Raw genomic sequence first — 26737 nt, forward strand, 5'->3', positions numbered from 1 at the left:
CCTCCGGGTGCTCCAGTTATCCCCACAGTCCAAAGACATATGGTATAGGTGAATTGAATAAGCTAAATTGGCCGTAGAGTATGTGTAGGTATGAATGCAGGAGTGTAAGGGTGTTTCCTAGTGCTGGGTTGTGGCTGGAAGGGCATTCACTGCATTGAACATATGCTGGATAAGTTGGCGGTACATTTTCGCTGTGCAACCCCTGATGAATAAAGGGGGACTAAGCCAAAAAGAAAATTATAAAATAAATTTTTAGACCTGTTAGACTCGTGTTAGACTTTTGTTAGACTGTAAGAGACTCTTATAGGCTCTTACACACTCGTGTGGACTTCTTGAAGACTTGACTGCAGAACAACTAACCCGTGTTAATACAAAACCGTTCATGTTAGGAGTCCCCTGGTCTGAGTCCTTCAATTTACAACAACTGACATGGTCAAAACATAGAAGATAGCTATATATAAGACACAACACCAGCAAAACACTCCCCAGTCTCAAGGGTCCATGTATAAACTTACAAACTGAAAACGTAAAATACAAGACATCAGAAACACGAATTTTGATGCCAGTTACCAAAAGTTTTAATTTTTATATGAATAAGTTTATGTAATGTAATGCAATGTGTGTATTTAGTGCATTTATCATGTACAGCCATACACCCAAAGCATTTAACAATTATGAGGGGGGCTCTCCACACCACACCACATTCACTTGGATGTTGCGACGGCAGCCACAGGACAACGGTGCCCGTGTGGCAGTGTGGGTTTTTTCCATGTGCTCCAGTTTCCCCTACAGTCTAAAGACATGCAGTATAAGTGAATTGGAAGACCTAAATTGGTCGGAGTGTGAATGTGAGTGTGTATGGGTGTTTCCCAGTACTGGGTTGTGACTGGAAGTACATCCGCTGCATAAAACATATGCAGGAATAGTTGGCAGTTAATTCCAATGTGGCCACCCCTGATAAATAAGGCACTAAGCTGAAAGAAAATGAACGAGTGAATGAATTTTACATGTTTAAAGCACTAATAAATAGAAAATATACTAATATATGAAAATATGTTTTTCATTACAATATTTAGCAGCACATTATTTATAATAAAACATTAGAAAATAAAACATTAGCAAAAGAAGAACCTAATTGGTTTTTGAAGGATGATGCAACATTGAAATGGCTGATAAAAATTCTGCATCCTGTGAACCACAGGAGTAAATTACATTTTAAACCACATTTAAACAGAAAACACTTGTTTTAAATTTTAATAACAGTTCATAATTTTACCATATTTAATAAAGCTCTGTTGAACAGAATTAGGGCTGCATGATATTAGAAAAATTGGATATTGTGATATTTTTCTGCAATAGATATTGCTAGGAATACAGTTTACAAGGTAATTTGAATATCACTTTTTGACAGTCTAAAAGTATTCAGATACAGAAATTGAATATTCAGATATTGAAATATTCTAATATTCTGTACACATAAAGAAATACAATTAATCTTAGATACACCTCTAAACAACATAATTTTTGTGCCCAAATGTTTAACTCTCTTGTAATGCTCAGACACAGGACTTAAAAACACAAATAAGAAACATTCACTCTATTATGGTTAAACTTACAGTAGCAATGACTCTACAAATCAAATGTTGTGTAGCTCCTGGTGAACTATACGTTAGACTTAACATTGCAAATCCTCTTATGTGACTGTTGTAGATGCACATATTGCAATATTGAACATATCACTGAAATGAACAAAATATTGTGTAGCTCTAAACAGCTATAAAAAAAAAAATATTCTGGCCTATATACAGCAACACATATCATGAATCTTAAATCCTGCTTTCAATTGATCATACAAAAGTCCATTAAGTCAATAATCTGACTTTCTCTGTGTACATTAATAGGTCACAGCTTTAATTTTCCAGCAAAAGACAAATAATACACATAAAGGTCACTTGGGTGACCTTTAACACTGTGAGAAGGACATGCTACATTATATCCACCTCACTGGTTTCCCGGCAGCATCAATAAGTGTATTTCAGCATTAACTCTGTTTTCCTAAGCAAAGCGAAAGGTCTGTGTACAGAGCGGTTCAGATGAGGATAGTACAAATTACAATTGGCCCCGTAATGATGACTTCTTTTCAATGTCAGTGAAGTGACTGGCCCAGAATGGAGCATGACATAAAGCTCCGACTATCTTTTCTGACAGGCTCGTCTTCATCTCAGCAACTCTTACATTTTCATTCCCTCCTCTGACCTCAATCAAGGCCTTTCGCTTTTATCATAACGCAATTGCCATCACAGATATCAACTCATTTGCGTTCATGAAGGTCAATGACTGAATGAACACAAAAAAGAGAGACTTATCTGGACATGGCTGATGTTACAGCAGAATCTGATGTCATTAGGAAGATTCCCTCGCAAATAAGCAGCTCTCGAAGATGGCAGTGGCGAAGCAAAGGAGCCGGTGAAGGACGGAATCATGCTGGAAAAACACACACACACATACATGTAATACTGCACTCCTCCTGTAAATATACCCTTCCCAGAGCAACCACTAATGAATGTTAATTTCAGTCCCCTGGTGCTGATTCAATATGCTGATAAAGAGCGAGAGAGAGGAAGTGTGTGTGTGTGTGTGTGTGTTTGAGGCCCGTGGGGCCACCTAAGCATCTCGTGGAGCGGCGCTTTCATATTGAACATTAGCAAAATGGACCAGAACGCCTGGCTTTCTTCTCTCGTCTGTAATTAACGAGTTGATTATTAAAATGAAGCTGTAGATAGTTCCCTTAAGCATGCTTATATATGCAAACACTGAGTGAGGAGATCCATGCAGATGCTGATGCAAAGGTGAAGGGCCGCTCACAACAAGAATGATAATTATAAAGATAACGACATTTACCAGCCACTTTGTTAGGTACAGCTGTTTGATAACAGAAATTCATATTCAGCCAATCAAAAGATAATAACTTTACACATCTGAGCTCGCAGAATTTGCAACCCAGGCTCATTCTGAAAACGTAGTCCAGCGGACGTTTCTGGAGACCGCGAAATACGTCCCGGGAGGTACGTATTTTTGCAGTTTTTGTTTTCGCGAATACGAGAGACGCCGACGTGCGCTCTTTTTCATATCTCTAACGTCTCTAGTGAGTGCCGTTCGCGCCCGGGCTGTTCTCGCGTCAACCCACCAGAGGCCGCTGTCTGACTGACCAAATGATTGACTGCACGCCCGGCCAATCGGCTGACCCACCCTCCTCCTTCCCTGAACCCAACCAGTTTTACCGATTGACCTGCCCGCCCGCTCACTTCCCTAAACCCGAGCAACAATTTAGAAAAGCCGTCTAGAAAAAGAAAAGCCCTGTTTTTTTTTTTTTTTTGTTTTTTTTTTACACATTTTCAGATATTACCGCGTTCTCACCCTGTTATGAACTTGTTCGCTTTATTTTTTGAATTCTGTTTTTGTCTTACCTGATTTCTGGAACCGCTCTTACCCGAACTCGAACCCAGACGCCTTTGTCAACTCCTCCTCTCTGCATCTGAAGTCCGCCGACGCACACGATGAGCTGACCGGACAAACTGACTGCAGCGGGAAAGCTCTCCACACGGAGGTAAGCGGTCAGCCGGCAAACACAAAAGGGAACGGCGTCACACCGCCCTGTAGCGTTCGCTTAAAAAAATGAAATGCAGCCATACGTACCTCCCGGGACATATTTCGTGGTCTCCAGAAACGTCCGCTGGACTACGTTTTCAGAATGAGCCTAAGAATTTGAATATGCGCATATCAGAATGAAGAAAAAGATTTGTTTTTGAAGCCCCCTTTATATTTTAATATATATACATATACATACATACATACATACATACATATATATATATATATATATATATATATATATATATATATATATATATATATATATATATATATATATATATATACACATACATATATATATATATATATACATACATATACATATATATACACATACATACATATATATACATATATATATATATATATATATATATATATATATATATATATATATATATATATATATAATAAAGTGGATAATAATCTTTGCATAATAAAGTTTTTTTTTAAGTTCCACGTGGTGCCATTACAAAAATTATGCTTTGTTCCCTTCATTTGACATATTATTTATATACTGTATATGGCACAAGTCAATACTGGTTTTTCAAAAAGATGCTTGCAGACTACATTGAATCTGACAGTAATGTTGTAAAGTGTGAGTAACATGGATATAACAATACACATTCATAATTTGACCAATCTCATCATATTGAAATCAGTATCTTTGCTAATTTCTTGTATGCTTGCGTTCATTTCCCTTCTCTATCTTCCCACATTCTGTGCTTACATTTCCAACAGATGCAGTTCCAGTTTCATTTAAATCAAGGCATCATTCAGCATCATCATTGGTCTACTAGTCGAGTTTGACAGCTGCTCCTCTGGCCAATCAGCCGAAGGGGGAGTTGACATCAAAGGGTAAATAAATGATGACAGAATTTTCAGTTTTCAGCGAGCTATCTCTTTAAGTATGTAGGCTGCCCGTAGATGCTTACATCGGTGGACACACAGCTGTCAATTTGAACTTTTGCAAATGTTTTAATATGCAAACTGTTAGTTAATCCTGTCATAGGGCATTTACTTCAGAGTATGCAATCTGCCATGCCTATTCAAATCTTGTGTTCTGATGGAGGGGGTCAAAACAGGATAAAAAACAAACAAACATTTTTTTCTAAATACGTTTTATGTAAAATTCTTGATAACATTATAAGTGGACTTCAGAAAATGGTTCAAAATGAATGAAAAGCTAGTTAATGGTCCCTTTAAGTGGTTTTGAATGTGGCATGGCTGTCTGAGTATTGCAGAAACTGCTGATCTACTGGGAATTACAAACAACACCATCTACAGTTAACAGAAAATGGTCCGAATCCAGCGAATGGGAGGTCTGTGGGTTAAAAAGCCTGCACACACTGTGCAATTACAGCCATAATTTGGTTGTTTGAGACACATTTGGTTAATTTTTAAAGATTCCTGTAATCCCACGCTAAAATCTGTGATCTTTGATTGTTGGTTTGACCATTTTCCTTCCGATGGAGTTCTAGCAGTGTTAAAAGATTTCTGACCCTTTCTTGCAGTGTGATTCCGCTACGAAGATCAAACCAAGAGCCCATAATAGCACCAAATTAGCACAACTTCAAACCAGCACAGGGAAATGTCAGAACAGTTATTTTTTTGGTTTTATTATTGAGACATGCTGTGAGCAAAATTATGTTTTCCGTGAGGTATAATTTCAGAGAGTAATATTTGACGTCAAACTCTGGTTTTCTTGCATGTCCGTGTTTGATGCGTCTTCATTGTCTTATAGTATGACAAATGTGACTTACTGTGTCACATGGGAGTCACAATTTTGCAGTTTGACATGCTACAATCTTTAAAGATGATTAAAAACTGCAGTGTGAACCGAGTTTAAATTGAGTTTCAAAGCCAACATTATCTCAAATAACCTTAAGGTCTGCAAAAGAGCATCTCAACACAACAAACCTTGAAGCAGATGAGCTACAGCAGCAGAAGAGAAAAGCAGGTTCTGTCAGGTCAAAGCAAGAAATAAAGCTACTGTTCACATAGGTTTATTTAAAAGGCTGCTTGTTCTTGTGATTTTTCTGTTCTTTCTGTAACAATGGGGTCAGAATTTGCAAACTCCAGCAGGATAATGCACCATATTACAAAGCTCAAATCATCTCAAACTGGTTTCATGAATCCTATAGAGAGTTCCCAATAGTGAACTCTAAAAATGCCATGTTCCCTATACATTTATTAAAAGAGTATCATTTAATTATAATGTTAGAAGTACAAGATAAAATGATGATTTAATAACATTTAAAAATGAAAACACTGTATTAAAAAAAACAAAAATATAATTGTGGCGAGGTGGGGTGGCCGAGAGCCGTGGGAACGGAGTGAGGCCACCGCGTAAGTGGATACACCTGTGGTGCACACTTGCTTCGGATCCCACGGAAGGAGCTCTGGACGATAAAAGGAGGAACGATGGCAGAGGAAGCCGAGAGAGGACCGGGCCCGGACATATTTTACTTATGCTTTCAGTTTAAAACTGCGTCGGTTCTCCGCCTCCTTCTTCCCGGCGGCCAAAGGGCCGTGAACTTCATTACAATAATGATTGTGTACATTTACAAAATTTCTATTAGGTAATCGCTTACTTTAAATAAAAAGTCATTTATAGCTTATAACTTCAGGTTAACTGTCAATATTTTTTATTGTTCATCAGCTGGAAAGTGATTCTCTCAGTATCGTTCCTCTGTTATATTTGTGGTATTAAGTTGTTCTTTATATTTAGAATGATTTTCAGTGTTCTATCATTGTCGTCTTTGCTGTGAATGGGCATGCACAGTAACATGGAAACTCTCAGTATCAGGTGCAACTATCAGTGGCGCTGGAGGGCTCTCACGAGACCCACATCATCTCTGACCTCTGCTGCGGTTTTCTCTTGCTATTCACTTTCCAAATCCTCCAGAAATAGAAGAAAATATTGATATTCAACCTAGTGTGGGGTTTTGGTATCATCTTATTCACATAGTTATAAGATGCATAGAGTCTTGACAATGAAGCATGTACATATGTACAGCACATTTATCAGTTATGTCCTCAATTTGAACAGGCTGTGGAAAAATGCTGTTTTATGGATAATGCCTGTACTGTATTTTTTAAGTTTAAAACAATCACATGTTATTTTAAAATGTGCTTTTGTGAACAATTAAGTTTTGAAAAATATTATTTTAATGCATTCTTTGTAAATGGAATAAATGTTTTTGAATTTTTTTAATAAAAAATAAAAATAATGATTTTGTTATTTTATTTACTTTAAAACAGTAGTGCTGAATATGATTTTAAATTCAAATACCCCCATATTTTAGAATAAACTGACAAGCAAAACTGTACATTCGCATGTAGTGAATGCAGATTTAGAGACATTCATTCATTCATTTTCTTTTCACCTAATCCCTTTATTAATCTGGGGTCGCCATAGTGGAATGAACCGCCAACTTATCAGCACATGTTCTACGCAGCAGATGCGCATGTCTTTGGACTTTTGGGGGAAACCGGAGCACACAGAAAAAATCCACGCGAACACAGGAAGGACACACACAGAAATGCCAACTGACCCAGCCGAGGCTCGAACCAGTGACCTTCTTGCTGTGAGGTGACTGTGCTACCCACTGCGCCACCATGTAGCGGATTTAGAGACAATGATGTTATTTTATTTTAAAACATACACCAAAAGAATAAACACAATACTATGCAACTAAATTATATTCAACAAGAATTTTTCAACATATTTTATAAGTTGAATGTCAATCATATGTTTATTACATTTAGTTATATATTTAATTTAATTTATTTGCATATTTCCAGTTGCATATTGCATAACATTGGTTGCAAATTTCCATTATATATGGCTGTACAATATATCAGCACTCTTGGGATACGTGCATAAGCTGAGTGCCAAAGTTAGTATCGCAGCATTGTTGATATACGGAGAGTCTCAAAAATCCTTTTGTGTGAAGAACGAGCTTATTTGAACGAGCTTATTTAAATGTATTGAACAATATAATATAGTTGATGACTGATCAAATATTGCTTTTAGATATAGCCTAAACAAATTACATTTTAAACTACAGACATCCAGCAGACTCCTGAATAAGTATTCAATAGAGGAAAGCTCTTATAGAGGGAAATTAGAGACTGAACATCTGCTGACGTTCCATCTCTTATCCTTATAAATAAACCCCTTTTTTTCCCAAAGAGTCTTAAAAATACATGATGTGGTCTTGCAACCACATTATTTGTCAAATTATACACTCTAAAAAAGGGGTTCTTTGAGATAGTTGAGGCACTTCTACTGTGAAAAGAACCTTTAAAGCACCATGAAGGTTCTTCACAGGTTCGTCATTGGTTCTTCGGGGGGATTAAGGTGCTTTATTATAGCACCAGCGACAATACAAAGAAAAATAGTAATAATATTTAGAGCTCTTAAGAGCAAATAATCTTTTTGATATAGATATACAGTTGTAGTCAGAATTATTAGCCCCCCTTTGTCTAATGGTATTTTTTTCTTCTAAGAAAGTCTTATTTGTTTTATTTTTGACTGAATAAAAGCAGTTTTTAATTAATTTAACACAATTTTAAGGTCAAAAGTATTAGCCCCTTCAAGCTATATTATTTCGATAGTCTACAGAACAAGCCATCATTATAAAATAACTTGCCTAATTACCCTAACCTGCCGAGTTAACTTAACTAACCTAGTTAAGCCTTTAAATGTCACTTTAGGCTGTATAGAAGTGTCTTGAAAAATATCTAGTCAAATATTATTTACTGTCATCATGGCAAAGATAAAATAAATTAGTTATTAGAAATGAGTTATTAAAACTATTGTGTTTAGAAATGTGTTGAAGAAATCTTCTCTCCGTTAAACAGAAATTGGGGGAAAAAATAAACAAGCGGTCTAATAATTCAGGGGGTTTAATAATTCTGACTTCAACTGTATATGTCCCTTATATGTCAGAAACATATGTCCCATATATTTCGAAAACATATATGTCCCTTACATGAATAACATATACATATCCCATATATGCCAGAAACATAAATGTCCCATATATGCCAAAACATAGATGTCCTCTACATGTATAACACATATATGCCCCATATATGTCCGAAACATATTTGTCCCCTACATGTATAGCACGTTCCATATATGTCAGAAACACATATGTCCACATATATGCAAGAAACATATACAGCACATTTATGTATGAAACACATAATGTATGTCCCATATATGTCAGAAACATCTATTTCCACAAGTAAGAAAGGTATACAACTCTTACTCATCATTCATTCATTTTCTTTTCGGCTTAGTCCTTTTATTAATCCAGAGTCGCCACAGCAGAATGAACCGTTAACTTATCCAGCACGTTTTACGCAGCGGATGCCCTTCCAACTGCAACCCATCTCTGGGAAACATCCATGCACACCCATTCACACTCATACACTATGGACAATTTAGCTTACCCAATCAATCCATACCGCATGTCTTTGGACTTGGGACCGGAGCACCCGGAGGAAACCCACGCAAAAGAGGGGAGAACATGCACACAGAAATACCAACTGACCCAGCCGAGGCTCGAACCAGCTACCTTCTTGCTGTGAGGTGAAGGTGCCACCCACTGTGACTCCTATGGCATGCGTAATGAAATTTATTTGTGTAGTAAGTGTATGTCTTGCCCTGGAAGTCCTCGATGGTTGGCCTCAGTGGTGTCGCTAGTAGCCAATTGCTGAGGCACATCGAAAAATAGCCACGCCTGTCATGCATTGTGAAACAGCCATTACAGTCTTTTAAGTGTCAGCATGCACCGAGTTTTGCCAATCGACAACACAAAGTTTAAATGACACGATAGCGATTTTATTTAGACTAAGCATGCTCCTGATAGATTTTTTGTATGAACCAAAAAGGAGGGACGATGAGTCTGGGAGGTAGGACTAAACCTAATTCTCAGCCTTGAGTCGAGTCTAAGACAACACACAACAGATAATTCTATCAGATAACTCATCTGTTTTGTGTTCTATAGAATTTTCTATAGAATTCCATTCAAATTAAATGATTATTAATTTAAAATATTTTTTAGATGATCTTAGCATCACTCCATTTGTGTCTACATTGTTTTCCAGTTACATTTATAATTATATAAAAATGATATGTATATAAAGGCTGTCAGCTGATCAAATTCAAGAACTAAAAAGAACTCTTGTACAAATATATGCTAAATTTCTTCTTCTCTGATTATCACTTACAGTCATGAACTGAAATATACATGCGGAACAAAGCCTCTCATCATCCCTCAAATGTTAGGGTTGCTATTTTTCCGTGAATTTGAGTGAACCTATACGGTTCACCATAAATTAAACAGCATTTTCACAGTGTATAAAAAAATACTTGACATGCCACAGACACTAATGGAGGTCTTGAGCACATAATGTGGCATAAATGGCCATGTTTTAAGCCCTGCCCACACCGTCAGCCACACTGACATGAACAATAGCAATTTCTGCACTCCAGCTGACAAGGTTCACCCAAGTGTTACAAAAATCACCTTAAAAGCCCATGTTGATGTAGTGGCAAGCACAACTTAACTGGGAACGTAATTGCAGCTTTGCAGCTAAAGGTCCAACCTGCTAGATTAACCCTCTGATCGAGGCCAATTTCAGCTCATGATTCACACAGCAGGCTGTGTGCAGTAAATAGTGCGATGCTGGGAATAAAACCTTCAAACTTTTCTTCAGTTTGCCTAGAGAAGAAGTCAGTCTATGATGTGGTTTCTTAATCAGCATCCACAGACAGTCTCAACGTCTGTTTCTTTTAAATAGAACATATAATAAAAGTTGACTACTTTTGTATTTAAATGCTATACTTGGGTCCCTGCTGGTGCATCAATTAACCCAGGAACTTACATTTGTTCAGATGTTGTTCCTCTTGTAATGTAGGAAGGGGACAAGCCTTGTTTTCACTAAGCGGTACGGTACAGTTTAGTTTAGTGCAGTATGATTCGGTACAGGTCACCCAGATCAGGCTTGTGTTTCCACTGCCAATAGTACTCCTAAGAGCAGATCACACAGAAAACAAGGGTTAAGGTTTTTTTTAACTGTAGGCACACAGAGCACTCCGTTAATAACACAAGGTACAGCAGGCATTTAGAACACTTACTCGGTGAGTGTAGAATACACCAGAATATGACATTTGATGACATACTTGTTCACCGTTGAAAGCTCTACAAGTTTTGTTCGGCCTTTGTTTGAGCATGGTTCATTGCTGTGTGCTGTCACTGTATTAATATGACGTTGTGTTTCTTATTTTCTATTGTGTTTGTGTATGTTGCACAGCACAACACACGTGATAATTTTCTATAAACCAGTAGCATTCAGCAGTGAGTCTAGCTCCAACCTTTTTAGCAGTGCTATGCTAGGTACCCTTATGAAGGGATCCCAAAAAAGAGATATGGCACAGTTCACTACTTTGGTACTTCTGACAGTGAAAGTAGAAATAAAAGTGTCTCATACTGCGCTGTACTTAATCGAACAGAACCGCTCAGTGGAAACAAGCCATAAGTGAAGCCTTAATCTGGATTTTCCATGCATAGCAGTATTGCTACAGTTAAACATTTCTGTTTACTCGCTATAGCACCCAAAAAAAAAAAAAAAAAAAAACACCACAAATGTTCTGTTGTTAGGGTGGCTCAGTGGTTAGCAGTCACCTTACAGCAATAAGGTTGCTGGTTTGAGTCCCAGTAGGCATTTCTGTGTAGAGCTAACTTGTTCTTTCTGTGTTAGCGTGGTTTTCTCCAGGTGCTCCGGTTTTCCCCACAGTCCAAAGAAATGGGATATAAGTTAACTGAATAAAAATTAATTGGCTGTATGTGTGTGTGTGTGTGAATGAGAGAATGTTTGGGTGTTTCCCAGAGCTGGGTTGAGGCTGGAAGGGCATCTGCCACATAAAACATATATGCCAGAGTAATTTGGTTGGTTCAATCCACTGTGGTGAGCTGTGATAAACCAGGGACTAAGCCAAAGGATAGTGATAGTGTTTTGTTGTTGGATGGACCAGTTAACGTACTGTAAGAGTCATCCAATATATCTGAGCCACTGAGGACATGGTGGTTAAATTTAGTCATTTATTTTTAAGGAAATGTCCAGGCTCATGTTACTTCATATTTATTTTAATGCTTTTCCCCAATGTCTTTTTGTTGTTAACATTGGGTTAATATGGCTAAAGTTTGCTCTGTCTAGCTCGAGTTTTTTACTTTACTGTGGTCATTTTACCCAGAAAGTGCTTACTTTTAGTGTCATATATAAACACACAATAAATATAGACTGCTTGTTCAGGTGACAGATTTTTTTTTTTTTTTTTTTACATTATTAATAATGTAAGGTTTATTTGCTAGTTGTGTATGGATGTTTCCCAGAGATGGGTTTCAGCTGGAAGGGCATGCAATGCGTAAAACATGTGCTGGATAAGTTGCCGGTTCATTCTGCTGTGGCCGAAAAGAAAATGAATGAATGTTTATTTGCTAATTAAAACAGAGCAGTAACGTGGTAGCTATTTAATTTAATCAACTTAACTCCTCAAACATTAATGTACCTACCTACCTTAAAATATTTATGATTATCTTTCAAAACATTATTCTAGGTAATAAATAATATAATGCTACAATAGATGGTGTATGCTGGACATTTTGAGATGAAACTTTACAAACACATTCATTGGACACTAAATATTTATTTTACATTAAATGAAAAGTAGCTCTTATTTGTCACGTGACAATCGTTTCTCCCTCAGCAGAATGTTCCCATTTGATGAAAGGGCCAGATCATTATACATGTATCTATCTCCGCGGCAAAACATGTAAATGTACATCAAAGAAAACTAATGATTCATCTGAATAATAATAATCTACATGTAAAGACAGAAAGCAAATAAGGCGCGCGGGAGTTTGTCTCGCCGGTCTGTCAGGTTAGAACAACAGCGCCTTCTCTTGGCGGGAAGCGAGAGTCTTTAATGATGAGAGATTCACTGCTGTCTGTCACCGTCATTCATTTGACCTTGTGTTCGCCTCATAATCATTCATATCAGGGGAGTCAGAAAGGTCAGTGAAATCATGCCGTTACATGAATCAGTATTAAAAGAGGATTCTCGGTTATATGAATAGTATCACTGTTGTCAAATATGATCTGGCCATATACCAGTTGCGTCAGTATCATTGACATACTGTTGTAATAATTATTTTTGGTTAAAAATATTGCTGTTGTGTTGTCTACAAATGAAAATATAAAAGTATCTAAACACACCGCAATGCTTTGGTTAATTTATGAGGGGACAAGATGCTCTAAATTATATTTTCAATAAAAATTTCAATTTAAATGCAGAAGAAAAGTGGCCTCTTAATTTAGCCTCTTCATCACCAAGGTTATTACAAAACCATCAAACAAATTATGAATCTAAATCTGAAACTAATTTTGTTACTTATAAATAAACATTTCAAGCTTATTATTACAAACAAAATAAAGCTCTTACACTCATACCATATTTTAGCCTAATTTTTAAAATAATCTAAAAATATATAAATATTATAAATGACCCAATTAGAATGTTTATAATAATTATATATTATTACAAAATTACCTTTTATTGTATGTAATTTAACTGTGGTACTATTTTGGTAACACTATTTTACAGTACACTTGGCCTTGTTACACATTAAATAACATGTATAATAATAATAGCATTAAATTATGCGGATCACTTTTAATAAACCTAAAACAGCCTAACACAAGTAAGTTATTAATATCCCTCTGTACTTACACATGCTGTTACAAGGACACTGTAAAACTATAGTGTAGATAGTTTCTGCAGATTTCATCAAGTCAAATTTAAGACATTTGTAAGACCACAAAGACTGAAAATTCAGACTAGGCGCTAAGGATTTTTTATGGCCCAGCAGAATTAGTCATTAGTAGTAATTAGTCATTTCTCAGCCACATATTTTAAATAATGTGTCAGAACAAGCAGACCTCAGTTGTACAGTTGAAGTCAGAATTATTAGCCCCCCTTTTTATTTTTTTCCCCCAACGGAGAGCAGATTTTTTCAGCACATAATATTTTTAATAACTCATCTCTAATAACTGATTTATTTTATCTTTGTCATGATGACAGTAAATAATATTTGACTAGATATTTTCAAGACACTTCTATACAGCTTAAAGTGACATTTAAAGGCTTAACTTGGTTAATTAGGTTTACTAGGCAGGTTAGGGTAATTAGGCAAGTTATTGTATAACCATGGTTTGTTCTGTAGACTATCGAAAAAATATAAAGCTTAAAGGGGCTAATAATTTTGACCTTAAATTGTTTTTTGAAAAATTTAAAATTGCTTTTATTCTAGCCAAAATACAACAAATAAGACTTTCTCCAGAAGAAAAAATATTATCAGACATACTGTGAAAATGTCCTTGCTCTGTAAAACATAATTTGGGAAATAATTAAAAATGAAAAAAAAAAAAAAAAGTCAAAGGGGGGCTAATAATTCTTACTTCAACTGTATGAATACATTTTTGTTCAACATTACTTAAAAAAAAAAAAAAAAACTCTTTAAAAAACTAAACGTTCGAACAACGGACTACAGTTATAATACTAGTTATGAGTAGTTTTGCTAAAAGTTAAGATGTGTTGTTGGTTATTGGATTTGTTTTGGATCAATTGGGTGGCTTTACGTAAACAAAGTAAAATTAAAACATAAAAGATAATATTTCAATGAATTTAAGACTTTTTAAGGCCTAAAATTGTGTTTTTTTAAATTTAAGACATTTTAAGACTTTTTGCGAAAGTCCCCACAAATACCCTGCATGTATTAGTTCTGCTCAGCAGTGGATGAGAAGTTCCAGTGCAGCAGCTCTGAAGATCATGGACCTCACTGGAAAAGAGTGGCTTTCTCCAAGAGCATCCTCTGGGAACGAAGCGGAAAGGAACATACAGTATCTGATGGCAGGTGATGGATTTCTCTTCATGAAAATGGGGTAATAAAAAGGCTCTCAAGCAGAAGGTGATTGTGTTGGCAATATACATCATCTTTTCAGATCTCATCAAAGGTAGACATCAAAAACCTCATCCTGATCCTGCAAAGGGTCTGTGCAGATCACTGCAGAGAAAGTGTGAGTTATTAGCTTTGTTTATTCTTCAAAACATCAACAGCATGGTTTACTACACATAACTGTTTAGTGAGTTTATTAAAAAATATGCATGTTTTTAATTAAAATTCAGTTGCAGTTTTTTTCTTCTTCAGAAATGATCCATTTTATTTAACCTGACAGCATAAAATACTTTTGAAATAATAATAAAAAATAATTTAATTATAATAAAATTATTTATCCATTATTATTTTTTTCTTAAAATGCAGCCCTGAAATAAATGTTTAAAATATATTACAAACTATGAAAACATACACTAAATTAATTGCTGTAAAAATGCATCAGATAAATTTTTTTTGGCATAATCAACCTCAGTCCTCATCAAAACTGAGGACTATTAAATGTTTAATAAACACATAAATAAATAAATAAACAGGATTTTAACTCATTAATTGCCAAATTCACATATGATATCACTGATTGGTAAAAAAAAAAAAAAAAAAACTAAAATAACATGTTTTCATATAAAAAGTAACTGTGGACTGGATTTTCTTTACCTTTTATCACTGTCTTGGACATGTGAATGATTAGTAACAATATTGTCTTATTTGTTTTCTCCCTAATTTACTGTTGGTGGCTGTTTTTGCCCCATAGACTTCCTTTATAACCACATTTGATGGTGCATAAATACACAATCTTTGTTTTTGTTTACTCCATGTAGTTCTAAAAGCTGAGATGCATATTTAGATTTTCTCAGACACATCAAGGTAAGTGCAAAGGTCACTCTCGCACTCACAGACATACATACACACACTTTAATTTGCTGTTATACGCCATACACAGGCGATTCATTCCAATGTGGCGATTGCTGATTAATAAGAGACTAAACGAAAAGAAAATGAATGAATGAATGAATGAATGACTACATGCACAATCCAAAAACTACGCTTTTTTGCACAGGCCTATCTAAGACCTGGGTTAATGGTGCCAACTGATGATCAGCAGTAACAATGACAAATTTTACTTCTTCCCAACTAGGGAAAAAATTTTGCAAAAAAAAAATTTTTATAATGGAATTGTGTTGAGTTTAAGTATTTTCTCAAAATATGTGTAATTAAATATAATTCCGCTAGCTTAAACAGAGAAAAGGTTATGGCCAAATTAAGAATCAAAATCACCCCAGGATGGATGAATACATCCCCAACAGAACATAAGGGTTAATATTACTAATAAATATTCATAAAACGTTTCATTCATTCATTCATTAGTTTGTTCATTCAAACATTCTGGAACTCTAACTTATTTCCAGGTTTAACATTAAACAAATACAGTATAAAGTAGAAGTTGTGTCTTTGTAATAAACTGTAAATCATGTAAAACTAAAAACCCTGTATTAAACTGATGGTTAAATTAGTAAAATATTAAAAATAATGCTATAATGCTGTCAAGTTACATTTTTAGTAAAAAAAAAAAATCCAGTTATTTAATAACTGTATTTATTTTTTATATACTAAACCCTTTAAAAAAGGAGTTGCTCTTTTCCAAATAGATTCAAGCATGATATTATCAATTTATTATTCTTTTATTATTTCATTCTTTGCAAAAACAAAATTGTATTCATCAGAATAAATGTGATTTTTTTTAATGAATTTTAACACCATGTTAATTTTGATTAATTGGCTTTTTTTGCATTGTTATAAAAACATTTTTAAAATTCTACTAAGTTTGAATCAAATTCTGAGCAAAAAAAACAAAAAAATTATTTAATCCATTATCATCTAATATATTTTAAACGATTTCCCAGAGATGGGTTTCGGCTGGAAGGGCATCCACTGCGTAAAAACGTGCTGTATAAGTTGGCGGTTCATTCTGCTGTGGCGACCCCGGAGTAACAAAGGGACTAAGCTGACAAGAAAATGAATTAATGAATATTTGAAACGAAATATTTAAAATCCTAAAACCCTGTTGATTAGATGTTTAAAGCAACAAAAATAACAATGAACAACCAATCTTTGGCATAAAAAAAGATCATTAAAATGTCCTTATTCTTTATTTAACATTTTTACGTTTAAAATCATAAAACCTTGGCTTTTATTTTGAGTTTTAATCTTTATATTTTCTTTGGAACCCACAGTCAGTATGAGTTGGCTTGTATAATTATATGGTATAGTGTGTGTGTGTGTGTGTGTTGTTTTGAAGCACACTTGTGTATAGATTTACCTGGGCTCTCTGCTATGGTCTCAGTGCTCTGTGGAGGTGGAAAGCTGAAGGAGCGTGTGGCCTTTGAGGACACATCATTATAAACACTGACACTCTGCGTTCTCTTACGGCACTCAATGGCCAAACGACTCACACAGTCTTTATGACAGCTCACTCCACACACTGAAACACACACAAAGCCACATTTACACAGAAAAAAAAACTGATTAATGTAGTTCAATGGTTGAGTTGGTTTGAAGAGTTGGTTTCATACCTTTGCATTTGCATCGCTGATTGTAAAATCCCCATATCTGCAAGAATTAGCATACATGAAGACACAATGACCTATGCAACACAGCACAAAACAACCCAAAACTTTAACACTTTACTTTACTACTTTACTTGATGCGCTTATCTTTTAGGCAATACTAAAAAATACAATCTCAGTAAAGTCAAAGTAAAGTCTTGCTGATTTTTGGGTTGAAAATTCTGGAAATGCATATACGTGTGTGTGTGTATGTGTGTGTGTGTGTATATATGTATGTATAAATATAAAATAAATCAGTTATTAGAAATAAGTTTTTAAAACTATTATGCTTAGAAATGTGCTGAATTAATCTTCCCAGAACAGAACAGAAATTGGGGAAAAAAAAAAAACAGGGGCGGTAAAAATTCAGGGGCGCTAATAATTCTGATTTCAACTATATATATATATATATATATATATATATATATATATATATATATATATATATATATATATATATATATATATATATATATATATATATGTATATATATATATATATATATATATATATATATATATATATATATATATAGTTATATACACACACACACACACACATATATATGTGTGTGTGTATATATATATATATATATATATATATATATATATATACATTTATATATATACATATATATATACATATATATATATATATATATACATATGTATATATATATATATATATATATATATATATATATATATATATATATATATATATATATATATATATATATATATATATATATATATATATATATATATATATACACATACAGATATACAGAAGTTGTTTTGTATTATTGTTGTATTATTAAGGTTTATCCCCTCCTCCGTAACACTATACAGTTATTTGATGGATTAAAGACTCAAATAGAATACCATTTATTTTAAACAGAATGCTTTGTAATGTCATTACAGCCTCTTATATCACTTTTTATTCAATTTGCTGAAAAAAACATTCAAGAAACAAAGGGGAAAAACAAACATTTCATTGTTAAAGTATTTAGTAAATAAAACAGATTTTTTCCACAAAACTGAAATCCAGTTACTCACAGAATAAATTAGATTAAACATTGCTCAATATTACTTTAAAAAACACTACTTCATTATCAACAACAACAACAACAACAAAACATACTAGAGAAAAGGGAAAATAGGTTCTGTGCTGGGGTGGATCTTGACAGGAAATGAGAAAATAGGAAGTGGTTACCATCTACACCCAACTACCAGCTGTGAACAGAACAACATCTTTTCCCTAGACACACCTTTAAACGCAAATACTAGAAACATCTGACAGCAGCGACAAATACGAACAAACACAGGCATAAAATAGGCAGTATATGCTTGTGTTCCTTTTTTAACATAAATGCAGATTTTTCTCATGATCTTATTTCATTTGGCAGCTTGTCATATGTGTGGTCTGTCATCATCACGTTGGAGATGAAGATAAAGAGTTTGAGCCACAAATAAAACGTGTACTTACCAAGCGAGAGCAGTGGCGACAAAATGAAGGCTTGATGCTGCTCGTCTCTGCAAACGTGTGAACAAAACCCATCTTACAGTTCTGTAAAGAGCTCGCCTTGGTGAAGTACTCAATCATCTCCTCTCGGCTAATTTTACAATCCCTGGGAGTGAAAATGAGAAAAGAGAAAGACGGGGGCCTGTACTGTACTGTAGACGTTGACAAATGAGGCAAAATAATAGCTCTAGATAAACTGGACAGATTGTCGTGATAAACCCACTGGTTTTGGTCCAGTTCGTCAAACTTGCCGAGGTAGGGGAAATTGCTCCTGATGATCTCGAACTCCTCTTGGGAAATGTAGCCATCGCCATCGGTGTCATAGTTTTGGAAAACTGACTGCAAAATAAAAAGTCGTAAATTAATTTATTCCATGGCATGACGTTTATAACTCACTATGGTGCTGTGCAAGTCTGATATCTCTTTTATTCAGCTATTAGGACTGGGTGTTGATTTAGATGCCCTTGTTTGATTCAATTCTGAACCACAAGCATCCAATTTAATCAGATTCAATTCTTGATTTCATGAATACAGATTTAATTCAAACAGTATTGATATTTCCAAAACTGAATAGGGTGAACTTCAGTTTACAAATGGTAAATTAATAAAAAAAATGAACTGAAGAGCCACAGACTTTTGCTGCTGCACACATTAAACATATTAAACAAGCAACAAAGCCCACCTCAGTATAGCCAAAGATTACAGAATACACTCACTCGTATAGTTTTGAATGGGGAGAAGTGTAACAATATGGCTAATGAAGCCCTGTCTACTAGCACAGGAGCCAACCATCAAAGAGTTGCTGGCATTTCTGGAGGAGATTTGCCATCAGGACCAAGTTGTAAATTACTTCAGAAGAACAGTGCGATCAGACAATCAATATCCAGAGGATGATAATGTGTACGGCCATAAATGAGGTTGGTGTTGTGATCTCGTTCCTTTTAAGTGTGCATGCACATTAGCTTGGGCAACCTGAAAACATGCCATTTTTGTTTGATTCGAATGTTAAGAAACTAAACTTATAAGAAAGTTGGTTATTTCTATTGATGATTCCAAATACGTGATGTAACTGTGAGCTTGGCAAACATTTTTAGAGACATTTGCTGTTTTTCCATTCAGACCGAGCATACTGCCCGAGAGGTGTTTCAAAGATGATGGCAGAGTGAAATTTCTTGCCTTAAAGAGACTTTGGTATAGCCTAAAAATGTAAAAGTGTATAGCCTGAAAGATTAATCTGATTTTTGGATAACTGTGCACATCATACAATACATAGCTTGTTTAAACAGGACTACTGTAAGTATGTTATTTTACATTTAGGATCAAATGTGACCATATCCACAATATTTCACCTCAGCATGGCAAATCACACATACTGCTTTGTTCTTGTCAGCTTTTCCACTGTGCTGACACTGTTTCCTTCTCCCATTATTTGTGACTCCCTCGTACATTTTGTTTATGAATGTATTAGTGTTTTTGAACAAACTGGTTAAGTGAATAATATAACGACTCAATGCAAAATCCAATCACTTCTTTCAATTTGAAAAGAATCAGTGTTTTTAAAGGTGCAGTATGTAAGTTTGACACCCAGTGGTTGAACTAGGTATTGCATTCCTGGATCAAAATAAATGCAAACGCAGGTTGCTAGATTAAGGACCAACCGGAGCGAGTCTGACCACTGAGCCTGAAAGCAAGGTTTAAATCATGGTTTAAATAAAAGCAACAGCACGCGACATAAGGATTATTTTCCATAGTAAAATAAGTTTTTGTTCTAACCAACACCTCAAATTAATATATTAAAAACGGCTTCAATTTCTTGCAGCTGAACAACACAAAACTGACAATAATCACCTCGGATACATTTAATAATATTAAAGAGATTTAATATATATATTAATTAGATTATAAACTATTTCGGTGTAGTGCAGTTAGTGCATTATTCTGTGCTTCTGAAAGGCTGTATTTAAATTTCTGTCATGTTTCGTCTGGTGCAAACAGCTAAACTGCTACTTACTGCAAATCTGGTCACGTAGCATGTTGTTAGGACAGGGGGTTACGTTTACATTCATAATATTTATATTATTTGTTAATTAATAATCAACTCATGTGGAACTCTGAATCTGCGTCTCATTTTAGAGTTTGCTACTGTCCACTGAAGGTCGCATTTCGGTCACGGACGCATGCTTTAAGAGCCTTTCAGAATGAAAGAATGAAATATGCGGTTTTCCAACAAGGCAACCAGGGGTGCTAAAATATAATTGGCTAAAGTGGCAGTGGGCGGGTAAAAGAACCAAACAAAAACGGCCTTCTGGCACGTAACTTACATTTTCAAAGCAGAATAACTGACTTGAGCACTGTTTTGCAGATAAACAAGAATGCACTAAGCATATTTCTTAAATATCTGTAAACATATTTTGGTATGTGTATGCTTTAGAAGAGTCAAAAACATAGAAGCACCTTTAAATAAATGTAATGAGTGAATGATTCAATGACTCACTCGTATGGTCAGCTACTTCTTTTTGTTTTTTTAATGGCTAGCTTTTGAATAAGTTGTATTATTGGGACTTGTATTAATGTATTATTTTTGAACAAATCACTTAAATGAATGATGAGGTCACACATATTTTCCCTGATTGAAATCATATTTTTGAATGATTTAGGTTAATATTATTGGTCACACTTATAAGTTTTAATAGTTAATGTATTTATTAGCATGACCAAATGATAAACAGTACTTGTACAGCATTTATTAATCATAGTTCAACAATTACTAATACATTATTAACATCCAAATTCATGCTTGCTACCTTTAGTTAATTCACCAGGAGTGAATATGAACCAACAGTGAACAACTGTATTTTCATTAACTAGCGTTAACTGAGATGAACAAGAACTGTAGTAAATGCATTGTTCATTGTTTGTTCATGCTAGTAAATGCATTAACTAACAATAACTAATACAACATTTTTGTAAAGTTTTACTATAATATAACCTAATGTAAACAACTAAATAATCCCATCCAAAAATCACAGAATGAACGTTTGTCTAGAAAACACAGGCTGAGTGATATGATACAGTGATACGGTTGAATCAATTGTATCTATATAAAACAATGGATAATGATGTAAACTACATAACTGACAATCAAGAAGTATCGCATATAGCTGTGCATTTTCATAAAACAAATTTTTGCATTTATTTACACCTCTTTATTAACCATAAAATACACTTCATTTAATGTAAATCAATTAATGTAAATCAATTAATTATTCAGAAAAGAAGAAATCATAAAGGATTTAAAGTAGTTTAGGTCACATACCTCCACCATTTTCTCGATGTGCTTGTTGATAATGGATGGATCCGCTTTGGGTTTGACTGAAGATGCCCACTGTTCTATTAGAGGAGACTGTGACTTTGAGCTGGAGGTCTAAGAGGCCGGAAATCAATGGTGTATTCACTTAGCAAGTGAAAATAAGGCACCAGCAGATATGGATAAATGACTGCTGTCCGTTGGTTGAACAGAATAATTATAGGGTAGTGGTTCAGTCTCCCAGCTGCAAGTCTACGTAAGTGGATTACGCAAGCAACATGGGAAAATTAATCTGTCAAATTGTGTCATGAGTGCTTGTAATTGGTGGTTTCTGCCTCATGGTGGCTACTGATTTGCTATCTGAGCAGTTTTTATGTTGGTGGTGTGTGACTCACCGAGAGTTTAATACTGCGAGGCTCCCTCTGTAGAGACAGCTGGTATATATCATCCTCTGAGTGGTACTGGTCCAAAGACACCTGGAGAGGGACAGAAGAAATGCAAATGATTATTAATTAGTGATTTACATGACATAGATTTGATAAATAACATCACATTTCCTCACTTTATCAGCAATCATGCTTAAATCTCAGATAACTGGATGATGCATCTCTACTTCCTTCCACTGTAGACAGTGATTTCAAAGGGGCCTATCATCACCCGGTGCAATAAGGCACAAGATGTGTTTGGCATGATTTGCTGCTATTTTCAGACCAGCGCAACCCTAATTTTCACGTTTTGCAACACGCTGTTTAAATAGCAAATCAATTTGTGCCACTTTTCGGACTCGTGGGTGTTCCGGTCTAAAAAGGAAAGTCCAGCGCAGAACATGTAATGTGCCTATGTGCTTACACATTGCCTACAGCAATACACAACTATCCTTACTTATAAATAAACATTAAAGGACTAAAATGTTACAAAAAATATTATTTTCTACATAAATAAAAAAAAACCCACTAACTTCTATGCCTTCTTCATTTCGAGGTGCTTGTTTCAGTTTATTCATGACAATTTGCATTTGTAAAATGTTATTATTATTAGCAGTATTATTTATATATGCATTTTTATATTTGTTTTAACAAAAACTAGCTTCGATTTGTCCACCTGTCGGGTTTTTGAGATGTATGCATTACTATATGAGGCATAAGAATAGGATGTGTGTTTGGATATAACTCAGGTTTTTTACCACACTTATTATTTTTTGTCAATATTACTTGTTATTATTGTTCATTTATTAGTTTTCTGGAAATTTGAACTGAATTTAGAAATAGTTTTTAAACAAATCTTTGCGCTTAACAAGCAAAATTAAATATGTAGGCTATAAATGTCTTTAATGGAGTGAGATTCCACCGTTTCCCTACTCCACGAAAGTAAAGAAGTAAAGTAAAGAGTAAAAGTAAAGAGAAAGTACAGTGGCCAAATGGAGGAGGCTCATTCTTTATCCTTGTGCTGCAGATGGTCTGTTTAACTGTTTTCTCATTAGTGAAGTGTTCAGTTTTTCCACTTACAAAGTCCGCCATGTAAATAGCAGATGCGCCATGGTGTAACGCGAGTGACTCTTAAAGGCAACAGGAGATGAAACTCTGATTGGTTTAATGCACGTTACACTCAAAACACACCCATAATTGATTAAGAGAATAAGCACAAACCTGTTAGACCATACACCCCAAACTGTATTTTCCCTTTTTTTAAAATAGCAAAAGTGGATTTGGACATGCCTTTAATGCTTTTGCACCATGCGCTTTAGACTTTGTGCCCAGATCTTTAAAATAGAGCCCAAAATCTCCCAGCAGCTGACATTTTTTGTTTGTTTGTTTGTTTTCTGGATGTAGATGGTCTGTCTGTGCAGTAGTGATTTAACTAAGTGGTGTGGTTTTAACGTCTTACCATAAAATGTTAATCATGTTTGCAAATGGTAAATTAATAATAATAATAAAAAAAGGAAATTGTTAATCAAGAGGCCACACTCCATTTTTTAAAGATCAACTAACTAAAATATAGGAAACATAAATATGAAAAAAAATACAGTTGAACATTTCAGTCGACACAGAACTATTAAAAATAATGGAAAACCATGAGCCATAGTTTAAATAATTATTTGAAGTGTAATTTATTTTCTTAGTTGGGCTCACATCCCATTTATTTTCAAGGAGAAGGTGGTGTTTTTGGACTGTAACACAGCCAGCCAGCAGGGAATGATCAAAATGGTGGCCTCACTTTTGTTACAGGATGTCTGAGGCACATTTTTGCTATCTGTGAATCACATACTTTTCTTCTACATACTATGTGAAAACAGCATGTGAGCTGAGTAGTATGACTGAATGGATAATATCCGATGTACCCACAGCTGACCAAATGGTTGTGCCCAACTGAGCCTGATTGCTCTATTTTTTTTTCAATTGGTGAAGTTTGTTCCTTGCTATTGTCGCCACTGGCTTGCTTGGTTTTGGGACTTGGAACTGCGCATCGAAGGATTTGCTCTTCAGTGTTTGGACTTTCAGCAGTGAAATTTAAACCAGACTGAACTTTAACTCTAAAACTGGACTGACACAGTTTCAATTTACTAGAACTTCAATGTTAAGCTGCTTTGACAAAATCTACATTGTAAAAGCGCTATAGAAATAAACATGAAGGATGAAACAAATAGCTACTTCGGATGAAATCCTAAAGCGCACATTTGATGGACATTTTATTATCCCATGAGGCCATAAGAGAATTTATGAACGAAAATAAAGTGATGCAACTGATTCTAGTAGGTCACGTGACAAGAAGAACACAGCCGATTAAATACATACAAATTCCAGTCATGTTATTAAATTTAGATTTAATAGACCATATTTTTAATGGTCAGCATGTCATATGTCATTACTTGTTTAATATTTGTTATTTGTTTCATTATTTCCACAAGATTGTTATGAATTAGTATTTTTAAACAAATTGTTTAAGTGGCAGATCCATGAACGTGCATGGACGCTCAGTGATTTGTTTGGATCCTGAATGAATCAGTGCTTTTGACTACATCAGTTAAGTGCGTGATACAATGACTCAAACTGTTTTTAACACTGAAAATAATGTAAAAAATGTTTCTTGGACATTAAATAATACTATCATGTAACACTTAAGACAGTAGTAATTGATGTAAAAGTTCAGCTTGGATTCACAAAAATAAACCACATGATCCAACATTTGGATCACAGCAAACTCGTCCCACCCATGACAAACTCACTATAAGTAGATTGAGCAGGTCTGTGTTGGCCTCTATGTTGGGGGGAGTGCTTTGAATGAGTGCCAGCTCCTCCAGGATGGCGTATAGTTGATAGGTCTTGGTTAGGTTGACCCTGGTCTTTTCTGGGTCGATCCAATCAGGCAGAGCCACATGGACGGCAATCAGGTCCTTCAGATGAACCCCAAGGATGGGGAAGCGGAATCCTGAACATTCAGAGAAACGCTGACGATAGCGGCTGTAGTTTCCAAAGGAAGTGACCAGCTCCACCAATCCATCAAACACCTGATTAAACACAGACAATACCATGAAGATGGACAGAATTGGGCACAAATGAACACCATAAAGTATTTCATTACAAATGACAAAATAATTGTTTAACAATAGTACTATTTTTTTATTCTGTTGGACATAAAAAAAAAAATTGAAGAATGTTAGAAACCTGTGGCCATTGACTTTCACTGTATTTGTTTTCCAATGTCCAAAAGATCTTGTTTTGTGTTTCCAAATGAAAAACTCAAGCAGGTTTGAAACAAGTCAAGGGTGAGTAAAGTATAACAGAAAAAGTATTAAGTATAACCGATTTTTATGTGAACTATCCCTTTAAATCAAAGTATAATTCATTCATTTATTCATTCATTCATTCGGCTTAGTCCCTTTATTCACAAGGAGTCACACAGCAGAATGAATCACCAGCATATGTTTCACACAGCAGATGCCTTTTCAGCTGCAACACAGAAGTGGGAAACACCCATACGCACTCACATTCACACACACACATACACTATGGTCAATTTAGCTTATTCAATTCACCTATAGCGCATGTATTTGGACTGTGGGAGAAACCGGAGCACCCAGAGGAATCCCATGCCAACACAGGGAGAATATGCAAACTCCACATAGAAATGCCAACTGACCCAGCCGGGACTCAAACCAGCGACCTTCTTGCTGTGAGGCGACAGTGCTAACCACTGAGCCACCATGTCGCCCCATATAAATAATTGTGCAAGAAATATTTTAAATGGAATATTGTCATCTTTTGAAAACACAAAAAAAAACATGCAAAATAAAAGCAATCATTTGAATAAGTGCAGTGCTGCACAATTTCTCTCTAATTTTCTTTGTTTAACATGAAAAACATGCAATGGGTATACAATCTATTAATCTATTTGTTTCCTTTTGTTTATGCTCACTCGAGACAGAACTGACTGTGCTGGGTAAAATATAAAGCTAAAGAGAACTGAATAAGGAACACATGCGTTTTTGTTTGTGTGCCAAACGATGCAGAATATGCCTGAATTAGATCAACCACTAAAAATACTGATATTTTGCTTCTAAAGTTTTCAGTACGCAAAAAAATAAAGCAGTTTGCTAGCAAACCAATCATCAACTAGC

At 35.0% G+C, this 26737-nt stretch overlaps 1 protein-coding gene across 4 annotated transcripts in view; it reads right to left on the reverse strand.

The window, feature by feature from the left end:
- Positions 1-559: 559 nt before the first annotated feature.
- Positions 560-26737, reverse strand: part of rasgrp2 (RAS guanyl releasing protein 2 (calcium and DAG-regulated)) — a 38370-nt gene continuing 12192 nt past the window's right edge. The window contains exons 9-18 of one of the 4 annotated variants that reach the window (XR_012397213.1): positions 25346-25627; positions 22518-22598; positions 22132-22239; positions 19039-19154; positions 18780-18921; positions 17258-17294; positions 17005-17166; positions 14498-14795; positions 10558-10703; positions 560-2484 (exon numbers count right to left, since the gene is read on the reverse strand). Coding sequence is in view for 1 of the 4 variants with exons in the window: in XM_680043.9 (XP_685135.5) it covers positions 14740-14795; positions 17005-17166; positions 17258-17294; positions 18780-18921; positions 19039-19154; positions 22132-22239; positions 22518-22598; positions 25346-25627 (984 nt within the window). In the remaining 3 variants the exon portion in view is untranslated. Of the gene's footprint in view, positions 2485-3387; positions 3758-10557; positions 10704-13381; positions 13709-14100; positions 14796-17004; positions 17167-17257; positions 17295-18779; positions 18922-19038; positions 19155-22131; positions 22240-22517; positions 22599-25345; positions 25628-26737 lie in introns of those variants that run through there. The other 3 variants (XR_012397214.1, XR_012397212.1, XM_680043.9) reach the window with 3 other exon arrangements.

This window comes from Danio rerio, chromosome 21, assembly GCF_049306965.1.
Source record: "Danio rerio strain Tuebingen ecotype United States chromosome 21, GRCz12tu, whole genome shotgun sequence".
NCBI lineage: Eukaryota > Metazoa > Chordata > Actinopteri > Cypriniformes > Danionidae > Danio > Danio rerio.